Source organism: Scyliorhinus torazame, chromosome 3 (genome assembly GCF_047496885.1).
Source record: "Scyliorhinus torazame isolate Kashiwa2021f chromosome 3, sScyTor2.1, whole genome shotgun sequence".
NCBI lineage: Eukaryota > Metazoa > Chordata > Chondrichthyes > Carcharhiniformes > Scyliorhinidae > Scyliorhinus > Scyliorhinus torazame.
The window spans coordinates 218,118,162-218,140,340 of record NC_092709.1 but is presented as its reverse complement, the minus strand read 5'-3'; the positions used below and the strand labels follow the sequence as shown (position 1 = coordinate 218,140,340).

Below are 22,179 nucleotides of genomic sequence, written 5' to 3'. Positions count from 1 at the left end.
AAGACAGGTATATGGGGAAAGGGGGGGGGGGGGGGGAACCAGGCGAGAAAAGGAATAGCAATAGGGCTACAAAGTGCCATAATCAAGGGCTCGGAACAAGGAATCACTGCAAGCATCCACCCAGTACGGTCGCTGGGCGAAGGGAGACCCCAAAGTGCAGGGAGCTACCCGCGTGGCCGACGCACAGTGGGTGGCCATGTCGGGTGTCTCCTGGACAAAGGGAAACCCCGGAGCGCAGGGGCCCAACAGCATGGAGAGAGCAGTTACAGTGGCCATCCTGGACGGCCCGCTAACAAAGGGAAACCCCGGAGGGCAGGGACGCATCCACCAGGTAAGTATGGTTAATCCCACAGGAGCGAGGGGACAGAAGCCCCCCCACTAGGATAGTCACCTGGAACGTCAGGGGACTCAACGGCCCAGGGAAAAGATCCAGAGTCCTCACCCACCTAAGAAATATGAAAGCCGACATAGTCTTCCTCCAAGAGACACACCTGAGAGAGCAGGACCGACTGCGGGTAAGAAAGGGCTGGGTGGGGCAGACCAACAATTCCTGCTATGGGACGAGGGCCAGGGGGGTGGCAATACTGATCGGCAAGAAGACGATGTTTAGGGCAACGAAGACCCAGGGGGATGGTACGTCATGGTCAGCGGGGCCCTGGATGGGACACCGGTAGTACTAGTTAACCTGTACACGCCAAACTAGGACGACACGAGCTTAATCAAAAAGACCATGGCAGAAACCCTCGACACAGCAAAGCACCGACTAATTGTGGGGGGCGGGGGGGGCGGGGGGGGGGGGGGGGGGGGGGGGGGGGGGGGGGGGGGGGGAAGAGACTTCAAATGTGTACAGGACCCAACGACTGACAGATCAATCTCCAAAACGGGGAAAACTTCAAGCTCCTGTGGGATTAACCATAGTTACCTGGTGGATGCACCCCTGCCCTCCGGAGTTTCCCTTTGTTAGGGGGCCGTCCAGGATGGCCACTGTCACTGCTCTCTCCATGCGGTTGGACCCCTGTGCTCCGGGGTTTCCCTTTATCCAGGAGCCACGGAGAACAACCAAAACGGGGAAGTCTCACCCTCCACGTTCTGGGAAGCGCTAAATGCCGTAGTAAGAGGGGAAATTCTCGAAGAGATAGGGCGGAAAGGGCGGCTAGGCAGCAGCTGGTAGACTCCATACTGGAGGTAGACCGTAAATACTCCGAGGCCCCGACCGTAGAGCTCCTGGTGGTGAGGAAAGAGTTACAAACGAGCTTTGATCTGCTTTCCACCAGGAAAGCAATGCACCAACTCCGCCAGGCACGTGGGACCCTATACGAACACGGAGACAAAGCCAGCCGCCTGTTGGCACACCAGCTGAGAATGCAGGCAGCCACCAGAGAAATTGCACAAATCAGGGACACCAGAGGCACATTAGAAACAACCGGAAAAGATTAACAAATCCTTCAAGGTCTTCTACCAAGGGCTGTACACCTCAGAGCCCCCAATGGGGGAGTCCAGGATGAAACGGTTCCTTGATGGACTGGACATACCAGTCGTGAGGGAGGGCAGAAAATGGGGCCTGGAAGCACCACACTAGCACTGGGAGAGATCATGGACAGCATTAGCTCCATGCAGGCAGGGAAGGCGCCGGGACCAGACGGGTTCTCGGCGGTCTTCTACAAAGAATTTGCGGCGGCACTGGCCCCGTACCTGCGGGAGATGTTCACAGACTCACTAGCGAGGAGCACACTGCCACCTACGCTAGCACAGGCCTCAATCTCGCTGATACCTAAGAAAGATAAAGATCCAATGGAATGTGGGTCATATAGACCCATCTCATTGCTGAACGCAGATGCCAAACTCCTAGCCAAAAGGCTAGAAGACTGCGTCCCAGAAGTGGTTGCAGAGGACCAGACGAGTTTTGTCAAAGGTAGGCAGCTTACCTCGAACATCAAAGCGCCTGCTAAATGTGATAATGACCCCATTCGGTGGAGAGAACCCCCGGGTATGATCGTCTCCCTAGACGCAGAAAAGGCATTCGACAGGGTCGAATGAAAATACCTCGGAGGTACTGGAGCGGTTCGGGCTTGGAACACGGTTTACCTCCTGGGTAAAACTCCTATACAACGCTCCAGTGGCGAGCGTACGAAGCAACAACACCAACAGACTGCCAGCTGCACAGGGGCACCAGACAAGGATGCCCACTGTCCCCGCTGCTGTTCGCCCTAGCGATCGAACCATTAGCAATTGCTCTCATAGATCATAGAATTTACAGTGCAAAAGGAGGCCATTCGGCCCATCGAGTCTGCACCGGCTCTTGGAAAGAGCACCCTACCCAAGGTCCACACCTCCACCCTATCCCCATAGCCCAGTAACCCCACCCAACACTAAGGGCAATTTTGGACACTATGGGCAATTTAGTATGGCCAATCCACCTAACCCGCACATCTTTGGACTGTGGGAGGAAACCGGAGCACCCGGAGGAAACCCACGCACACACGGGGAGGACGTGCAGACTCCGCACAGACAGTGACCCAAGTCAGGAATCGAACCTGGGACCCTGGAGCTGTGAAGCAATTGTGCTATCCACAATGCTACCGTGCTGCCCACTATTAATCTGGGTCTCGGGTTACTAGTCCCGTGACAATACTGTGCTACCACCTCCCCTTTGCTCTCAGAGCAGCAAAAAGCTGGAGGGGGATCCAAAGGGGCGGCAGAGAGCACAGAGTCTCACTCTATGCAGATTACCTGCTCCTCTACATTTTGGACCCACAAAGCAGCATGGATGGAATCATCACGCTCCTGAAAGAGTTTGGCGCCTTCTTGGGCTACAAACTCAACATGAGCAAAAGCGAGATCTTCCCGGTACACCCACAAGTACACCCACAAGCACTAACAGGACTGCCGTTTAAACAAGCCCGACACAAATTCCGCTACCTAGGGATCCAAATAGCCCTTGACTGGAAAGAGATCCACAAATGGAACCTCACCAGTCTGACAGAGGAAGTAAAAAAGAACCTGCAAAGATGGAACACACTCCCACTCTCCCTCACGGGGAGAGTCCAGGCGATCAAAATGAACGTGCTGCCCAGGTACCTCTTCCTACTTAGATCCATCCTGATCTACATCCCCAAGGCCTTTTTCAACGCACTAGACAAACTAATCATGGTGTTCGTATGGGGGGGGGGGGAAGGATCCCAAAGAAGGTCCTACAAAAAACAAAATCCAAGGGAGGGCTCGCCCCCCCAAACCTACAATTCTACCACTTGGCGGCGACAGCCGACTGAATAAGGAGATGGATCAAGGAGCCAGAAGTCAAGTGGGTGCGCACGGAAGGGGACCTCCCTCCGGGCCCTCGCCACGGTGGAACTCCCATCCTCACCCAAAAAACACTCCAGCAGCCCGGTGGAGATAGCCACCTCCAGTCCTGGAACCAACTACGGCAGCAATTTGTCCTGACCAAAATGTCGGACAAAGCTCCCATCTGCAACAACCATAAGTTCGCACCAGCGCTGACTGGCACCGCCTTTAAAAAGTGGGGACAGGACGGAGGGACACTGACAGTCAGGGACCTATACACAGACGGCAGGGTCGCAACAATGGACGAACTGACAGAGAAATTCCAGCTAGCCAGGGGAAACGAGCTAAAGTACCTGCAACTCAAAAACGTCCTACGAAAGGAGACAAGGATGTATCCACAACCGCCACGACAGACATTACTGGAAGAGTTACTGGACGCAAGCATCCTAGGTAAAATGAACTGTAGCGACATGTATGACCGACTGGTGGAAAGGGCTGACACGGTACTGCAACAAGAAATAAATGGGAGGAGGACCTGGGGATTGAAATAGGGTGGGGACTCGGGAGCAAAGCACTGCAAAGGGTCAACTCCACCTCAACGTGAGCAAGGCTCAGCCTGACGCAACTAAAAGTGGTACATAGAGCCCACTTAACAAGAACTCGTATGAGTATGTTCTTCCCGGATGTGGAGGATAGATGTGAACGGTGCCAACCACGCCCACATGTTCTGGACTTGCGGGGTACTGGACAGCCTTCTTCGAGGCAATGTCTAAAGTGGGGGGCTGAGGGTGGAGCCATGCCCGAAAGTGGTGGTCTTCCGGGTATCAGATCAGCCAGATCTATTCTAGGGAGGAGGGCGGACGCCCGCGCCTTTGCCTCCCTGATCGCCCGCCATAGAATCCTGTTCGGCTGGTGGTCAGCAGCACCACCCAAAGCTGCAGACTGGCTGTCCGACCTCTCGGAATCTCTCCAAATGGAGAAAATCAAATTCACCATCCGAGGGTCAGACGACGGCTTCCACAGAACATGGGAGCCATTCACCCAAGTGTTCCGGGACCTGTTTGTGTCCAACGAACAAGCAGAAGAATAGCCAGGTAGCCAAGAATCAGGGGAAAGTAGCCGAGGCGGGGGAGGGAGGGATAGACCGGGGGAAGGGAAGGGAGAGGAGCTATCGCAGCTAAACCTAAGAGAAACGAAAGGTGAACCACAGGAGAAGGGGAGGGGGTGGAAGAGGGAGGAGACAGGGAACAATAGAGGGGAACCAGTGAAGTGGGGGGGACGCAAGGAAATGGCAGCCGGAAGGAGGGCACGGGAAACAATAACAAACTTGGCATCTACAGGAGCAGAGAACAAGGAAAATCCGGGCGAAAGACGGGACGAATGGCTGAAGTGGAGGTGATCGCGAGACGACAACGGCAGCGAAAACCGTCCGGGAGAAGCAAGCGACAACACCAACATCAGATCCATTCGCGTATTGCCCTCTGTAATTGTTCTGTAGTTGTTTCCCCAGCGGCCAAATGTATATGTACCACCCCCCACCCACCCCCACCCCCACAAACAGATGCCTACTTATGTGCTAAAAACAATACTGCATCGTGATCACTAAGGCCTTTTTAAAGAGAGTAGGCAGGAGTATTATGGGGTTTGTGTGGGCGAATAACACCCCGAGAGTAAGGAGAGGGTTCCTGGAACGCAGTAGGGACCGAGGAGGATTGACGCTTCCAAACCTGGGGAGCTACTACTGGGCAGCAAATGTGGCGATGGTCCGCAAGTGGGTTATGGAGGGACGGGGCGGCATGGAAGAGGATGGAGATGGCGTCCTGTAAAGGAACGAGCCTGGGGGCGTTGGTGACGGCACCGCTGCCGCTCTCGCCGACAAAGTATACCACGAGCCCGGTGGTGGCGGCAATGCTAAGGATCTGGGGCCAGTGGAGACGGCACCGGGGTGCAATGGGAGCATCGGTGTGGTCCCCGATCAAGGGTAACCACCGGTTTGTCCCGGGGAAGATGGACGGAGGGTTCCAGAGCTGGCATCGTGCGGGGATTGGAAGAATGGGGGACTTGTTCATCGACGGGACGTTTGCGAGCCTAGGGGCACTGGAGGAGAAGTTTGAGTTACCCCCGGGAAATGCCTTTAGATATATGCAGGTGAGGGCTTTTGTGAGGCGACAGGTGAGGGAATTCCCGTTGCTCCCGGCACAAGAAGTTCAAGATAGGGTGATCTCGGGTGTATGGGTCGGGGAGGGCAAGGTGTCGGAAATACACCAGGAGTTGAAAGAAGAGGGGGAAGCGCTGGTAGAAGAGTTGAAGGGTAAATGGGAGGAGGAGCTGGGGGAGGAGATCGAGGAAGGTCTGTGGGCTGATGCCCTAGGTAGGGTTAATTCCTCCTCGTGTGCCAGGCTCAGCCTGATACAATTTAAGGTGGTCCACAGAGCGCACTTGACGGGGGCGAGGTTGAGTAGGTTCTTTGGGGTAGAGGACAAATGTGGAAGGCGCTCAGGGAGCCCGGCGAACCATGTCCATATGTTTTGGTCATGCCCGGCACTGGAGGGGTTCTGGAGAGGAGTGGCGAGAGCAATATCTCAGGTGGTGAAAGTCCGGGTCAAGCCAAGCTGGGGGCTAGCAATATTTGGAGTAGTGGACAAACCGGGAGTGCAGGAGGCGAAAGAGGCCGGCATTCTGGCCTTTGCATCCCTAGTAGCCCGGCGAAGGATCTTGATAATGTGGAAGGAGGCGAAGCCCCCCAGCCTGGAGGCCTGGATAAATGATATGGCTGGGTTCATAAAGTTGGAGAGGATTAAGTTTGCCTTGAGAGGGTCTGCGCAGGGGTTCTACAGGCGGTGGCAACCGTTGCTAGACTATCTCGCGGAGCGTTAGAGGGAGGTCGGTCAGCAGCAGCAGCAACCTTGGTGGGGGGGGGGGGGGGGGTGGAGGGGATGTCCTGGGGAGGGGGGGGGGAAGGGGGGACTGCCTGGGAGGGTGGATGAGCAAGAGATAACATGAAGGGTTGGGGAAACTGGCACATACGGGTGAGGGCCAGTGTACAAAGCTGTGTAAATATATCATTTTGCCATGTATATATCTTGCTCTGCGCGATTTCTCATTTTTTTTTTTTGTTACGAGGGGGCGGTTATTGTTTGTAAGGGAGAAAACTTGTGTTAAAAAACTTTAATAAATATATTTTTTTTTTTAAAACAATACTGCCAATTGTACAGAGCTGCTGTTGAGCCAGCACATAATACCCTGCCAGTTATCTTATTGTAACTTTTTTTTTGTTTGCTGTTGCTTGTTTTGTTTTTTGTGCGTGTTTCCCTTCTTGTCTCTGTATATTATGTATCTTGTTTTGTGTACATAACGATAAATATACTTTCTTCAAAAATCCAATAAAAAACATTTATTTTTTTAAAAACATCAAAATTATATGAACTGGTCATTTATCTGTTTGTTGATTATGCACAAATTAGCTGTTGTATTTGCATACATAATGGTAATTTAAAAATAATTCCGTTAGTGAAAGTGGTTTGAAGTCTTTAAAGGATCTGAAATGTGCAATATGAATACAAGTTTGTTTATTCATGCTTTATGAGAAAACATTTAGCAGTTCTCGTGTCACAGCTTTCAGCAGCAATTGCTGTAAGATGAAAATGAACAATTGCCTTTCACATTGTAAGATATGATTTACATTTATACTTTTTTCTTCTATAGAGGATAATCAAACCCCTGATCCCCCGGAGCAGTTAACAGCCATTAAATTATCTGAAACCAGGTGAGAAATACGAGTGGCATTTTTTTCATTTCAGGGGCTGTTTAGCACTGGGCTAAATTGTTGGCTTTGGAAACAGACCAAGGCAGGCCAGCAGCACGGTTCAATTCCCGTAACAGCCTCCCCAAACAGGCGCCGGAATGTGGCGACTAGGGGCTTTTCACAGTAACTTCATTTGAAGCCTACTTGTGACAATAAGGGATTTCATTCATTCATTTCATTAATTTGTTTGACGGGAAGGAAGAATATGCACCTCATTTAGTCATTAATGGAGCAAACCTAGGCAGTTATGGAATTGGATAATCAAGAACTCCATAAAATCAAGCTGCAATCAGCCTACCTTAATTTGTTCAACTAATCCAAATGCTGAAATGGTTGGCCATGTATAGAAAATCACTCACAGTCAGACGATAGAAAGCATCCTATCTGCCTGCATCACAGCCTGGTATGGCAACTGCTTGGCCCAGGACCGCAAAAAACTTCAGAGAGTCGTGAGCACTGCCCAGTCCATGACACAAACCTGCCTCCCATCCATTGGTTCCATCTATACGTCCGGCTGCCAGGGGAAAGCGGGCAGCATAATCAAAAGACCCCCTCCCACCCGCCTTACTCACTCTTCCAACTTCTTCAATCGGACAGGAGATACAGAAGTCTGAGAACACGCACGAACAGACTCAAAAACAGCTTCCCAGCTGTTACCAGATTCCTAAATGACCCTCTTATGGACTGACCTCATTCACACTACACCCTGTATGCTTCATCCGATGCCAGTGCTTATGTAGTTACATTGTATACCTTGTGTTGCCCTATTATGTATTTTCTTTTATTCCCTTTTCTTCCCATGTACTTAATGATCTGTTGAGCTGCTCGCAGAAAAATACTTTTCACTGTACCTCGGTACACGTGACAATAAACAAATCCAATCCAATTCAAACTGATAGATTAAACTTTTTACCAACAAAATGGTGTTACAGGAAATTTAATTTTCAAAAAAGGAAATTAATCCAAAATGTAACATCAAGAACATCCGGATTCGCTAAAGTCCGATTTCAGCTCAGTGTCACTATATTTTAATTTTACTTATTCTCAAAGGAAATAATATTTCATAATGTCTGTTTACTAACCTTTACTGTGGGTTACACATTATATTCTAGTGTTTTTTCAATTTTGCATGTCTTTCATGTAGCAGTAGCAGTAATGTTAAATCATATCCAAAGTTCAAGTAATCTAACTAACTCCATCTACTGTCCTGCTCTGCATTGACTCCACCCCCTTCCACTGTCCAGTCATTCTCTGTGCCATGGTAAAAATTTATTTTAGTCAACTGATCAACTTTTATTCCTTCTCACAAACACAATTCATAGAATCCCTACAGTGCTGAGGGGGTCCATTCAGCCCATTGATTCTGCACTGGCCCTTGAAAAGAGCACCCTACCTAAGCCCACCTCCACCCCATCCCTGCCTAACCTTTTGGGCACTAAGTGGAAATTTAGCATGGCCAATCCACCAAGCCTGCATATCTTTGGACTGTGGGAGGAAACCGGAGCACCCAGAGGAAACCCATGCAGACACGGGAGAAAGTGTAAACTCCACACAGTCACCCGAGGCGGATATTGAATCTGGGTCTCTGGCGCTGGCTATGAGGCAGCAGTACTAACCACTGTGCCACCGTGCCACTCTCTTTAAAGAGCTCTCTGCCCATGTCCACTCCACCGGCCTGTCCCATTTTCTAACCTGCGCATCCCTGGATACTAAGGGGTAATTTATCATGGCCAATCCACCTAACCTGCACATCTTCGGACTGAAGGAGGAAACCGGAGCACCCGGAGGAAACCCTAGCAGATACAGGGAGAACGTGCAAACTCCACACAGACAGTCACCCAAGGCCGGAATTGAACCCGGGTCCCTGGCATTGTGAGGCAGCAGTGCTAACCATTGTGCTACCGTGCCATCTTTGTGGTCTTTCCTTGTAATTTAGATACCCGATGACTCAGGTGAACTGCACTTTGCTATCTTTTCCAGTCCCTTGATATCCTTCCTGTAGCAGGGTAACCAGATTCAATATTCCAGTAAGGAAAAAAGGAAGCAGACTTGCATTATATTATTCCGTGTACTGGAGAATCCAAAATTGTATTTACTTAATTGACAACAGCTACACACTATGCATCAACAACTTGCATCTCTATCATGCCTTTATTACCGTAAAGAAAAGTCCCGAGACACCTTGCCGAAGTGTTGTCTGACAGAATTTGATGACAGATTGTCAGCGATCTGACAAGACCACTAGTAATGAACGATCAATGCTTTTGTTCATGCTCTTTTATAAATCCATCATTCAGTTGCTCTGCGGTGTGTGCATTTTAAATAGATACCTTTTTGAATCAAATCTTCTAACGGTCCAATTGTCAATTATTAGATTAGTAATTTCAATTAGAAGGAGACACGTGTTGATCAGGGTTTAAAAGCATCAGATGTTATTACTATCTTCTGTAATGTATTAAAAGTTAATATGAATAACTAATTCATAAAATAATTTGGCATATGGTAATCAGACAACTTTGCAGTTTATAATAATGATTTAAATCAGTCTTACATTAATGCTTTTGCATTAATATTTCAGAATATATTTTCACTATTGGTTATTTCCTATAGATTAGCGCTGAAGTCCGGCTATGGCAAATATATGGGAATAAATTCTGATGGCGTTGTTACCGGACGATCTGATGCAATTGGGTCAAGAGAACAGTGGGAACCAGTTTTTCAGGATGTAAGTTGCTTACTCATATTTTGTCAGTGCTGCTCCAGAGCCATTTATCTTTTGCGATCGATCGACCTTCCCTCATTTCAAATATAAAGCAGCAAATAACAGCCAGTATCAAATACTGATTGGGTGTCAGCTGGAGCATTGTGTTCAATTCTGTGTTTGACACTTTAGGAAGAATGTCTAGGGATTAGGGTGAGGAATAGATTTACTAGAATGGGAGCAGAATTGGGGGTTTTCAACTGTGTGAAAAAACTGGAGAAGCTGCAGTTGTTCTCCTTAGTACAGAGAAGATTTAACAGCGGTCTTTAAAATCATGGACAACTTTGATAGAGTAAACAAAGAGAAACTTTTCAGATTGCTTGTCCAACGTCCAGTACTTAATGAACAGAAACTTCCTCCAACTAATTTCCCAATTCTGCCTCTATAATATTACCTGACTCTGTCTTGTCAGCTCATATACTGCTGAAACTCTCATTCCTGTCTTTGTCATCTCTAGGCTTGACTATTCCAGTGCACTCAATCCCTGGCTGCTCTCCCATCTTCCACCCTCCATAAACTTTAGTTCATCCAAAGGTCTGCTGCCTGTATCCTAAATCACACTGAGTCCTGTTCAGCCTGTTATTTTTTAAATATCTCGCCCTTGTTTTCAAATACTTTCAGGCCTTGCTACACCCCATCTCTGTAACCTCATCCAGCCTTAAAACTTTTGAAATATCTGCAGTCCTTAGTTTAGGCCTTTTATGTAGCCTAGATTTTAATCACTGCACCATTGGCAGACATAGCTTCAGCTGCCAAGACCCTTAGCTCTGGAATTCATTACCTAGGGCACTTTTCTTTCCTTAAACTGACCATTTCAAACAACTTATTGGTCACCTGTCCTAATATGGTTTACATAGTTCAATGTCACATTCTATTTTATAATACACATTGAAGTATCTTGAGACGTTTTATTATGTTGAAGGCACTATATAAATGCAAGTTGTTGTGGTAGAAGGACAAGTAACCAGAGGAGACAGATTTACGGTGATTAGCAAAAGAGCCAGAGATGTCATGAGAAAGCGTTTTTTTCTTACACAGTTGTCATGGGAATGTCACTTTAAGAAATGTGTGTCTGTTCAAGTTACTGCAGTGGTGTCAGAGTGTGGGTGGAGCTGTGCTCTCTGTCAGCTTTTAGTTTCGCTTTGAGAAAAGCTTGGGTGTGGCTGTGTTTTTTGGGGTTTTTTTAGTGTTGGAGCTGCAGCCAGCCAAAGAAGGTGTAATGTTCTGCCATCTAAAGACTATCTCTTGATCATTTGGTGAATTCAGAGTGATAACTGTTCTCAGTAGTGAATTTAAACCTGATGTGCTTCTGTTAAAAAGTCTTTTTTGTCTTATGGATGTTGAAAGAAACGTTTAAGGATTACTTAGTGTTGTATTCTTTGGGGATTGTATTTGAATTGATGGTTGCTAAGATGTTGACTATGTTTTAAAAAGGTTACCTGAGTTCATAGAATAAACATTATTTTGCTTTAAAAAATACTGTTAGATGTCTGCTGCACCACACCTGCAGAGTGGGCCATGTGCTCACCATACCACAATCTAGTAAAAGTCGTGGGTCAGGTGAACGCCATGATACACTTTGGGGTTCACTAAACACTGGCCCAAAGCACAGTGGGTTGGTGTGATCTGGCATGTACAGCCTGAAAGGGTGGTTGAAGCTATTCAACGGTGACTTTTATCAGTTTATTTGAATGGAGCAGATTCAATGAACCAAATGGCCTCCTTGTCCTACATCTTATGGAATGGCTGGATAACTTGGAATTGTTAGTCAAATTGATTGATTACAATCAGCTGGGAAGTGGTACTCCAAAAACTGTTGGGAGTTCTACATCCCTGGGTTCTGACCGACTGCATCCTAGTGTCTTAAAAGAAGTGTCTAGTGAGATAGATGATGCGTTGGTTTTAATTTTCCAAAATTCAGTAGATTTGGGGAAGGTTCCATTAGATTGGAAAATAGCAAATGTAGCTCCTGTATTCAAAAAGGGGGAGAGAGAAAGCAGGAAATTACAGGTCAAGTTAGCTTAACATCTGTCATAGGAAAATGTTAGAAGCCAATGGACCATAACTTCTTCAGAGTGGCAATCAGCACCGAATTCTCACACTGTACTAACTTACCTGCGCTAAATTTCCTAAGTGCCTGTCTCACCTGACCTTCCTGACTCAGGCCGGGTGAGATTCAGACAGCGCAGCAGGACCCTGGGTCTAGCATCAAATTCTAAAAGAAATGCTGCAAAGGAGGACAAGTTAGTTGCTGTAAAGCAGGTGCGTTTAACGGTCCTATTGAAAATAACAGACCAGGGAGAAGTTAAGTGGGTGGGATCTGGTGGGGGTGGTCGGACATTGGGGGGGAATAGTCGGTCATTGAGGTGGGTGCCGCGACATGGGGGGGCGGGGGGGCGGACAACAGTGGCGTGGGGGTTCGGAAGTCGGGGCATTCAGATATCTTGGTCGACGTCAGGATAAGCAGGAGGGTCGGACGTTGGGGGAATGGGCATTCGGGGGGTTGGAATTAGAGGTTCGGGTTGGGTCCGGAGGTCAGTTCAACTGGTGAGGGGGAAATCTGTGCAGGTTGGGGGTCGACAGTGGGGAATACCTTGTGAGGTGCTTAGTTGGGGCAGTGGGAGTGTCTTCTGGGGCTTCAGTAGTGTTTGGGATGCCCTGTGTGGGGAGAAGTCTGGGTTTTCAAACTGGCATTGTGGGTCGCACCGCCCCATATTGTTAAATGTGGATGCGAAACTATTGGTGAAGGTGCTGGTAGAGCGGATAGAAAATTGTGTGTCGGGGGTGATAGGGGAATACCAGACCGGCTTCATGAAGGGGCAGCAGTTATTGGCCAATGTTTGGAGGCTCTTGAATGTGATAATGATGCCTTCAACAGGGGGTGGAGGTGGTTGTGCCTATGGAGATGGAGAAGGCGTTTGACAGTGTGGAGTGGCTGTACCTATTCGAAGTGCTGGGCCGGTTCGGGTTTGGGCAGAGGTTTGTCGACTGGGTGAGATTGTTGTTTAGGGCTCCTCAGGCCGGTGGGCTGACCAATCGTGTCAACTTTGGGTTGCACCGGGGGACGAGGCAGGGGTGCCTGCTCGTCCCTTTGTACTTTGCCCTAGCAATTGAACTTTTGGCAATGGCTCTTAGGGTATCAAGGAGGTGGCGGGGCATTGAGTCTCTTTATACGCTGATAACCTCTTGGTATTGCAAACCTAATTCAAAGTTTCAACAGAATTGTGGGGATCTCTGGGGAGTTCAGTCTTTTTTCAGGGTATAAGCTCAATATGGGGAAAAGTGAGGTATTCCCGATCAAAACCCAAGGGACAGTGGGGGAGTTTAAAGAGGTTGCCATTTTAGTTGGTAGGGGGTGAGCTTTCAATATCTTGGGATACACGTGGCACAGAGCTGGGCCCATCTACACAAATTGAATCTGGCAGCGCTGGTGGAGGGAATGAAGGAGGACTTGAGGAGTTGGGATCTGTTGCCTTTGCCAATTGCTGGAAGGGTCCAGACGGTAACGGTGATGGTGTTGCCCAAATTTATGATCGTGTTTCAGAATCTACTGATTTTCATGCCCAAGTATTTTTTTTAGTAGGGTGAATAAGATGATACTGGGGTTCGTGTGGGCAGATCAGGTTCCCCAGATTAGGAGGGTGTTTCTGGAAAAGGGGGGCTGGCGCTGCCGAATCTGCAGAATCATCATTGGGTGACGAACGTAGCTTTGGTTCAGAAATGGGCGGTGGATGGGATGTCGATGTTGGGATGGATGGAGGAGGTTTTTAAAAATGTATTTATGGGATGTGGGCGTCGCTGGTTAGACCGGCAGTTATTAAAGGGACCAGTTTGAGGGCACTACTGTTGGCACCTTTCCTTTTTCGATGACCAGATACTCCACGAGCCCGGTGGTGGTATCACCGTTGAGGGTGTGTAATCAATGTTGGCAGCACTGTAGGATGGAAGACATGTCCCTCTGGCTGCTGATTTGTGGCAACCACAGGTTTGTTCCGGCAGGGCTGGATAAGAGGATTCAGGGGTCCGGGCGGTTGAGGGTAGATTATTTTCGGGACCTGTTTGTTGGGGGTAAATTTGCGGAATTGGAGGAGTTTGAGGAGGTGCACTTGCTGCCGAAGCGGAATGGGCTCAGGTACTTGCAGTTGAGGGATTTCTTGAGGAAGGAGGTGGGTTTGTTCCCACAGCTGCCACCTCCAGCGCTACAGGACAAGCTGCTGTCCGAGGATGAGATAGGCGAGAGCAAGTTGTCAGATATATATGGGGAGCTGATGAAAAGTTTAGGTACCCCGATGGAGGAGGTCCTGGGCAAGTGGAAGGAGGAATTGGAAGGGGCAGTGCAAGCTGGAGTGTGGAGTGAGGCTCTGGGGAGGGTAAACTCGTCCTTGTAGTGTGCAAGACTCAGTCGCATACAATTCAAAGTGGTGCATCAGGCTCATATGATGTGGTCTAGGATGAACCGTTTTTTCCAGGGATGGAAGATGGGTGTGGGCGGTGTGCAGGGAGTCTGGTGAACCATGTCCATATGTTTTGGGCATGTCCCAGGTTCAAGGAGTACTGGAACCAATTTGTGAACATAATGTCGAAGATTTTGTGGGCAGCACGGCAGCACAGTGGTTACCACTGTGGCTTCACAGTGCCAGGGTCCCAGGTTTGATTCCCCACTGGGTCACTGTCTGTACAGAGTCTGCACGTTCTCCCCGTGTCTGCTTGGGTTTCCTCCAGATGCTCCGGTTTCCTCCCACAGTCCAAAGATGTACAGGTTAGGTGGATTAGCCATGCTAAATTGCCCTTAGTGTCCAAATAAGGTTAGGAGGGGTTATTGGGTTATGGGGATAGGGTGGAAGTGAGGGCTTAAGTGGGTCGGTGCAGACTCGATGGGCCAAATGGCCTCCTTCTGCATTGTATGTTCTATATTCTATTTCGGGAGTGTAGGTGGCACCGAGCCCATGGGTGGCAATATTTGGGGTGTCGGAGGATATGGGAGTGCAGGTGCAGAGAGAGGCTGACAAGTGGTAGCCTTTGCCTCCCTGATAGCCCGGATGCAGATCTTGCTGTTCTGGTGGGATTCGGAACCACCGAAAGTGGAGGCATGGGTGTAGCGACTTGGCAGAGTTCCTCCCCATAGAAAAAATGGAATTCACCATGAGAGGGGCAGAGGAGGGGTTCTCCACAAGGTGGGGGCTGTTCACTGACTTCTTTAAGGGACATTTAACATGTCAGCAGCGGGGGGGATTCTTTGGGTTTTGTTTGGGTTTTGGTTGGGGCTGGGTGTAAAAAGAGGGTGGAGTGGCAGTTATTAATTTAATGTCACTGCTCAAATACGGACCAGTAGGCAAAAGTATCATTCAACAACTAGAAATACAGTCAACTGCTTGAAAGAAAATTACTGGAAATTAATGGCCACGTTGATTTGCCATTAAGTCCATTCTGACCAGAATCGTAGAATTGTTCCAGCACAGAAAGGCACTTTGGTCCATCATGTCTGCACCAGCTTTCCAAATGGCCATCATGACTTAGTGCCAGTGCCATTCTCCTGCCTTTCTCCATACTCCTGCACATTGTTTCTATTCAAATAATCATCGAATGCCCTCTTGAATACCTCAATTGAACCTGCCTCCACCATACCTTCAGACAGTGCATTCCAAACCATTTGTGTGGTAAGATTTTTTCTCATATTATTTACTTCTTTTACAAATCGCTTTAAATCTGTGCCCTTTCGTTCTTGATTCTATTACAAGTGGAAAAAGCTTTTCTTTATCTACTGTCCAGCCATGATTTTGAACATCTTGTTATGATACCCTGGGCAAGTGCGCGGTCAATTCCAGCCCCAAAGACCAGGGGCGGGATTCTCTAAAAATGGGGATATGTCCCCACGCCGGCGGGAAAACCGGCGGAAACGACTCCGGCGTCAACGGCCCTCGAAAGTGAGGAATTCTAATCTTTCTAGGGTGCTAGGTTGCTGCCAGAGCCGTCCCCGCAGCTGCAGCCGGCGGGGACCGGCCCGCGCGAGTCCACGCATGCACGGAACGGCCGGCGTGATCGTGAGCATGCGCGGAACGGCCGGCGTATTTCCGCGCATGCGCGGGGGTTCCCTTCTCCGCGCTGGCCCCCGGGCAATATGGTGGAGCCCAACTGGGGCCCGGCGTGGAGTAAAGTAGGCCCTCACGGAACCAGCCCACCTGCTGATCGGTAGGCCCCGATCATGGGCCAGGCCACCGTGGAACCCCCCCCCCAGGGTCGGATCTCCTCTTCCCCCCCCCCCCCCCCCAGGACGGCCCCCGCACACTTACCTTCCAGATCCCGCCTTGTGTGAGGTGAGTAATCCACGCCAGCAGGACTGGGCCAAACTCGTCGGCCATCGGAGCCCAGGTCGGAGAATCCCGGCCCCGGAGTTTCAACACAAATGAATTAACCAATAATTTGTGTATTTTCCTGAGACCTTTGACCCTTGACTGCTCCAGTGAGTTACAGGCACAAGATTTGTAAGTAAAACATTAAAAATCTGTTTATTTAGAACAAGGAAAAAGATGAACATATAACAGTAAGAATGGAACGATAGTCTGCCAATCTAACTATTCCCAAGCCCCATTCTACCCTTTCTCCCAGACAAACATACGATGGGGGTAGGGAAAGGATTGAAAATAACAGGAATTAAAAGTGCGTGAGATGGTTCTTTACTTTGGTCTTTGTAGCCGGAAATCTTCCACGGACCCCAAGTGTTGCAATCATCGGTTGGTTTGGATCTTCTAATGTTTGGCTTCAATTAGAAACGTCGGGCTGTAGAATTCTCTCTGCGGAATCACTTCCACTTGATTGATCTCAGTCTCATCTCACACTGACGGTTCCCTCAGGTCTGTGCAATTCTAGCTTGCACCTCCCAGACTGACTATCAACCTAAGTGAGTTAAAACTACAGTTCTCAGCATGAGACTTTTAAGTGGGCTATTAAACACCCCTCTCTTTATTCTGAACCCTCAGGTAGAATCCAGCAGTGGGGAGGGAGTTCAGAGCTCCGGCCTCACCGTTGCCTAAGCAGAATAGAAATTACGACTTTGCCACAGTTCCCAGGTTGTGCAGGAAGAGGAAAGCATTTTTGTCACAAGTCCCCAGCTGAGAGAGATCTGCTTTAGCTTCCTCACAGGCTGGCTCGAAGCATTTTTAATAGCTAGGCAAAGTGGTGGCAGAGAGAGCCTAGACTATGTGCTGCTCTCCAGGTCTGTACTTAACTGAGAGACAAAATGGAACTTTCCTGGGTTTTTCCAGAATCTTCTGAAAGGCTCCACCAATTCCAAACAAGAACAGAAAATGTCCCAGAATTTCCAAAGAGCAGATTGGCTGCTTGCCAAGTCCATTAAAAATATAACGGACGATGCCACAGAGCAGACGGAATCAAGGGGCCTGCCTTGTCAGTCCAAATGGCAGCTTGCAGTGGGGGGGGGGGGGGGGGGGGTGTTCAGCTCAAAACCTAAAGCCTGTAATGTTGCAGGACAGGAACAGACAAAGATTTAACAAGTCCCTTACAATCTCTATTAAATCTCCCCTTAACCGCCTTCTCTCCAAGGAGGACAATCCCAACTTCTCCAATCTATCCTGATAACTGAAGATTCTCATTACTGGAACCATCCTTGTAAACCTCTTCTGCACTCTCTCCAATGGGCACATCTTTCCTACAATGTGATGCCCAGAACTGTACCCAATACTCCAGCTGAGGTCTAATTTGTGTCTTGTATAAGTTCGATATAACCACCTGGCTTTTATGCTACTAATAGGAAAGACTAGTACTATATGCTTTATTAACTGCTCTCTCCACTTGACCTGCCATCTTTAATGACCTATGCACATAAACACCCAGGTAATAATAAGCTTTCTTAGTGTCACAAGTAGGCTTACATTAACACTGCAATGAAGTTACTGTGAAAATCTTCTAGTTGCCACACTCCGGCACCTGTTCAGGTACTCTGAGGGAGAATTCGGAATGTCCAATTCACCTAACAAGCACGTCTTTCGGGACTTGTGGGAGGAAACCAGAGCACTCGGAGAAACCCACGCAGACATGGGGTGAACGTGCAGATTCCGCACAGACTGTGACACAAGCCGGGAATCGAACCTGGGACCCTGGAGCTGTGAAGCAAATGTGCTAACCACTGTGCTACCATGCCACCCTCTACTCCTGCACCCCTTAAGGACTTTACCGCTTATTTTATACTGTCTCTATGTTCTTCCTCTCAATGCATCACCTCACACTACTGCAAATTGAACTTCATCTGCCACCTATCTGCCCTTTCCACCAACTTGTCTGTGTCCTTTTGAAGTTCTACACTGTCCTCTTCACAGTTTACAATACTTCAAGTGAAAAGAACAATTAAAACATAAATATGCAAAATTTGAACAATTCTGGAAATGAACACTATACTTAAAGGCACTCATTATATGTTCTGGCTACCTATTCTAAACAGGCCTGTCATTTTCTCTTGGACCTGAGACTTGTGTTCTGCTTAATTCCTGGGCATGCTTTGTGGTGATATACAACTGGATAGTGGAGTGGAATTCCAGGAATCTGTGGCATGCTGTTTATGTCACAGTGATAGACTACACCTTCCAAAATACTGCTAATTATTCTAATACTAAACAAGGAGAGTAGGAACAACAAGTCATGATATTGACTGTTTAAGAAGGGTAGCAAGGATAATCCCGGGAACTACAGGCCGGTGAGCCTTACTTCAGTGGTAGGGAAATTACTGGAGAGAATTCTTCGAGACAGGATCTACTCCCATTTGGAAGCAAATGGACGTATTAGTGAGAGGCAGCACGGTTTTGTGAAGGGGAGGTCGTGTCTCACTAACTTGATAGAGTTTTCGAGGAGGTCACTAAGATGATTGATGCAGGTAGGGCAGTAGATGTTGTCTATATGGACTTCAGTAAGGCCTTTGACAAGGTCCCTCATGGTAGACTAGTACAAAAGGTGAAGTCACACGGGATCAGGGGTGAACTGGCAAGGTGGATACAGAACTGGCTAGGCCATAGAAGGCAGAGGGTAGCAATGGAGGGATGCTTTTCTAATTGGAGGGCTGTGACCAGTGGTGTTCCACAGGGATCAGTGCTGGGACCTTTGCTGTTTGTAGTATATATAAATGATTTGGAGGAAAATGTAACTGGTCTGATTAGTAAGTTTGCAGACGACACAAAGGTTGGTGGAATTGCGGATAGCGATGAGGACTGTCTGAGGATACAGCAGGATTTAGATTGTCTGGAGACTTGGGCGGAGAGATGGCAGATGGAGTTTAATCCGGACAAATGTGAGGTAATGCATTTTGGAAGGGCTAATGCAGGTAGGGAATATACAGTGAATGGTAGAACCCTCAAGAGTATTGAAAGTCAAAGAGATCTAGGAGTACAGGTCCACAGGTCATTGAAAGGGGCAACACAGGTGGAGAAGGTAGTCAAGAAGGCATACGGCATGCTTGCCTTCATTGGCCGGGGCATTGAGTATAAGAATTGGCAAGTCATGTTGCAGCTGTATAGAACCTTAGTTAGGCCACACTTGGAGTATAGTGTTCAATTCTGGTCGCCACACTACCAGAAGGATGTGGAGGCTTTAGAGAGGGTGCAGAAGAGATTTACCAGAATGTTGCCTGGTATGGAGGGCATAAGCTATGAGGAGCGATTGAATAAACTCGGTTTGTTCTCACTGGAACGAAGGAGGTTGAGGGGCGACCTGATAGAGGTATACAAAATTATGAGGGGCATAGACAGAGTGGATAGTCAGAGGCTTTTCCCCAGGGTAGAGGGGTCAATTACTAGGGGGCATAGGTTTAAGGTGAGAGGGGCAAAGTTTAGAGTAGATGTACGAGGCAAGTTTTTTACGCAGAGGGTAGTGGGTGCCTGGAACTCACTACCGGAGGAGGTAGTGGAAGCAGGGACGATAGGGACATTTAAGGGGCATCTTGACAAATATATGAATAGGATGGGAATAGAAGGATACGGACCCAGGAAGTGTAGAAGATTGTAGTTTAGTCGGGCAGTATGGTCGGCACGGGCTTGGAGGGCCGAAGGGCCTGTTCCTGTGCTGTACATTTCTTTGTTCTTTGTTATATGCTTCATGAATGGCCTCTTTGTGATGTATGGATTTTACATGCTCTGGTTAAGAAGGACAAGAAGAACTGAGGAAATGTGGCAAAGTGAGTTCAAGAAGTGATTTATTACAGGATCCAGAAGAGAAGAGATTTCAACAGTATTTATAAAGTGCGCACATTTCTGTGAGAAAGCATTGTATACTTACTCGCTTTTCTTTTTCCAGGGAAAGTTGGCTTTGATGGCATCAAACAGCTGCTTTATCTCATGTAATGATGAAGGTGACATTATTGCAAAGCAAAAAACAGCAGGAGAGGAGGAGATGATAAAGGTATTCCTGCGGGTTGCTCTGGTTTAATTGTAAATTAAACCAGAACATAACCTGTTTCTTCCACTTTCATTTTCACTGACACATACTTAGCAACAAAAGGTTTGATTTATTATCAAGTGACAAATTCTGCATGATTATTCTAAACGACTTAGTGGCTTGATGAGTAGAAATTACTGAATAGACTCTGGTTGGCTAGGATTCAGATGGCTTGTGCCCAGGATCTAAGTAATAATGGATAATGCTGCCTCATTATTAATATATCTATATACATTGGAATTGCAAAAGGGAAAAAGGCAAGATCCAACTCATTTACCATCTGAGTAGTTCAATGATACAGTAATAATCCAGTTATAAGCACAGTCATTGTTGACACATTCAGTCATTAACATATCCAGATACAAATGGTAGTGGATAATTAAAAAACTAATAGGAGGAGAAGACTCTATGAACATCCCCATCTTCAGTGATGGCAGAACCCAGCACATGAGTGCAAAGGACAAGGCTGAAAACTATCTTCACCCAGAAGGACTGGGTTCTTGAACCAGCTCAGCCTCCTTCTGAGATTCCCCCATTACTGAAACCAGTCTACAGCCAATTCAATTAACTCCCAAGTGATATTTTTTTTTAAAGCTGGATACAGCAAAAACTATGGACCTCAGCAATATTCAGCTGTTGAGCTGAAGACCTGTGTTCCAGAACTGACAATGCCCCGAGCCAAGCTGTTCCAGTATAGTTACAGCACCAGCATCTACCCGACAGTGGAAAATGGCTCAGGTGCACCCTTTCCACCAAAATGGTGGGTAAATTCAATCCAGCCTATTACTCCCCTCATTATTCCACTCTCGATCATCAGCAAAGTGATGGAAGGTGTTGCTGAGCGGGCTGTCAAATGTCACTTGCTCAGCAATTCTCTGTAGAGGTTCTGCCAGGATCATTCTCATCAAGACCTCATTACAGTCTTGATCCAAGAATGGAGAAAAGAGCTAAATTCCAGAGGTGAGGTGAGAGTGACCATCCTGGTCATCATCGCAGCATTTGATTGATTGTGACATCAAGGAACCCTAGAAAAAGTGAAGTTAATGGCAATCAATGGGTAGGGGGTGGAACATTATTGGCTGGGGTCATACCTAACAGAAAGGAGAGACGAAAGCATCAGCTTGTGATATGGTTATATTTGTGCATCCTCAGTAGCTGATACAAAGCGATATTGGTGCATTTGTAGGAATAGTCATCGCCTTACCCAGTGGCCAAAGCTGTATTGTGCAAGAATGGAGAAATCTATCTTAAATCAATTGTTTTTCTTAGTCATGTAATATGTTTGCTTGGGAGTTAAGTCACAATTTGTTTATTTGTTTCTATAACCGTTGGATGAGATTTTAACATGCTCAAATTTCATCCAGTTGCACAGAATTCAAATCGGTCCCGTTATCTTTTGCATAGTTACATTAATATAAATAGAAAGTAAATGCTAGTTTTCCATTGTTTCTGTCTCTTTAAAGATGAAAGGCAAAGTAAGCTTTTTGGAAGCTGATCTGGCAAACTGCAATCATTCTAATTTAGAGTTTGCACTGCGCCTGTTTCAAACAATAACTTTAATTAGTTAAAGCCCCTTAGAGGTTCGCCATGAATAATTATTGGATAATGTGGCCACTGAAGTTGCAATATTTTCAAAATAAATAATGAGAGATGATCTAAGATGTTATCCACATGGACTTTAGTAAGGCCTTTGGTAGGTTGTCGCATAAGGTTAAATCTCACAGAATCCAGGGTGAGGTAGTCAATTGGATACAAAATTAGCTTGAAGACAGAGTGGTTAAAGAGGGTTGTTTTTCAAACTGGGTGCCTGTGACCAGCGGTGTGCCTCAGGGATCAGTGCTGGGTCCACTGTTATTTGTTATTCATTGATGATTTGGATGAAAATTTAAGAGGC

The 22,179-nt window shown here is 47.5% G+C and overlaps 1 protein-coding gene across 1 annotated transcript in view; it reads left to right on the top strand.

Moving 5' to 3' along the window:
• frg1 (FSHD region gene 1) overlaps positions 1–22,179 on the top strand; it is a 65,983-nt gene that overhangs the window by 23,182 nt on the left and 20,622 nt on the right. The window contains exons 4-6 of the mRNA XM_072496889.1: positions 6,988–7,048; positions 9,698–9,812; positions 20,145–20,249. Of these exons, the coding sequence (XP_072352990.1) occupies positions 6,988–7,048; positions 9,698–9,812; positions 20,145–20,249 (281 nt within the window). The remainder of the gene's footprint in view (positions 1–6,987; positions 7,049–9,697; positions 9,813–20,144; positions 20,250–22,179) is intronic.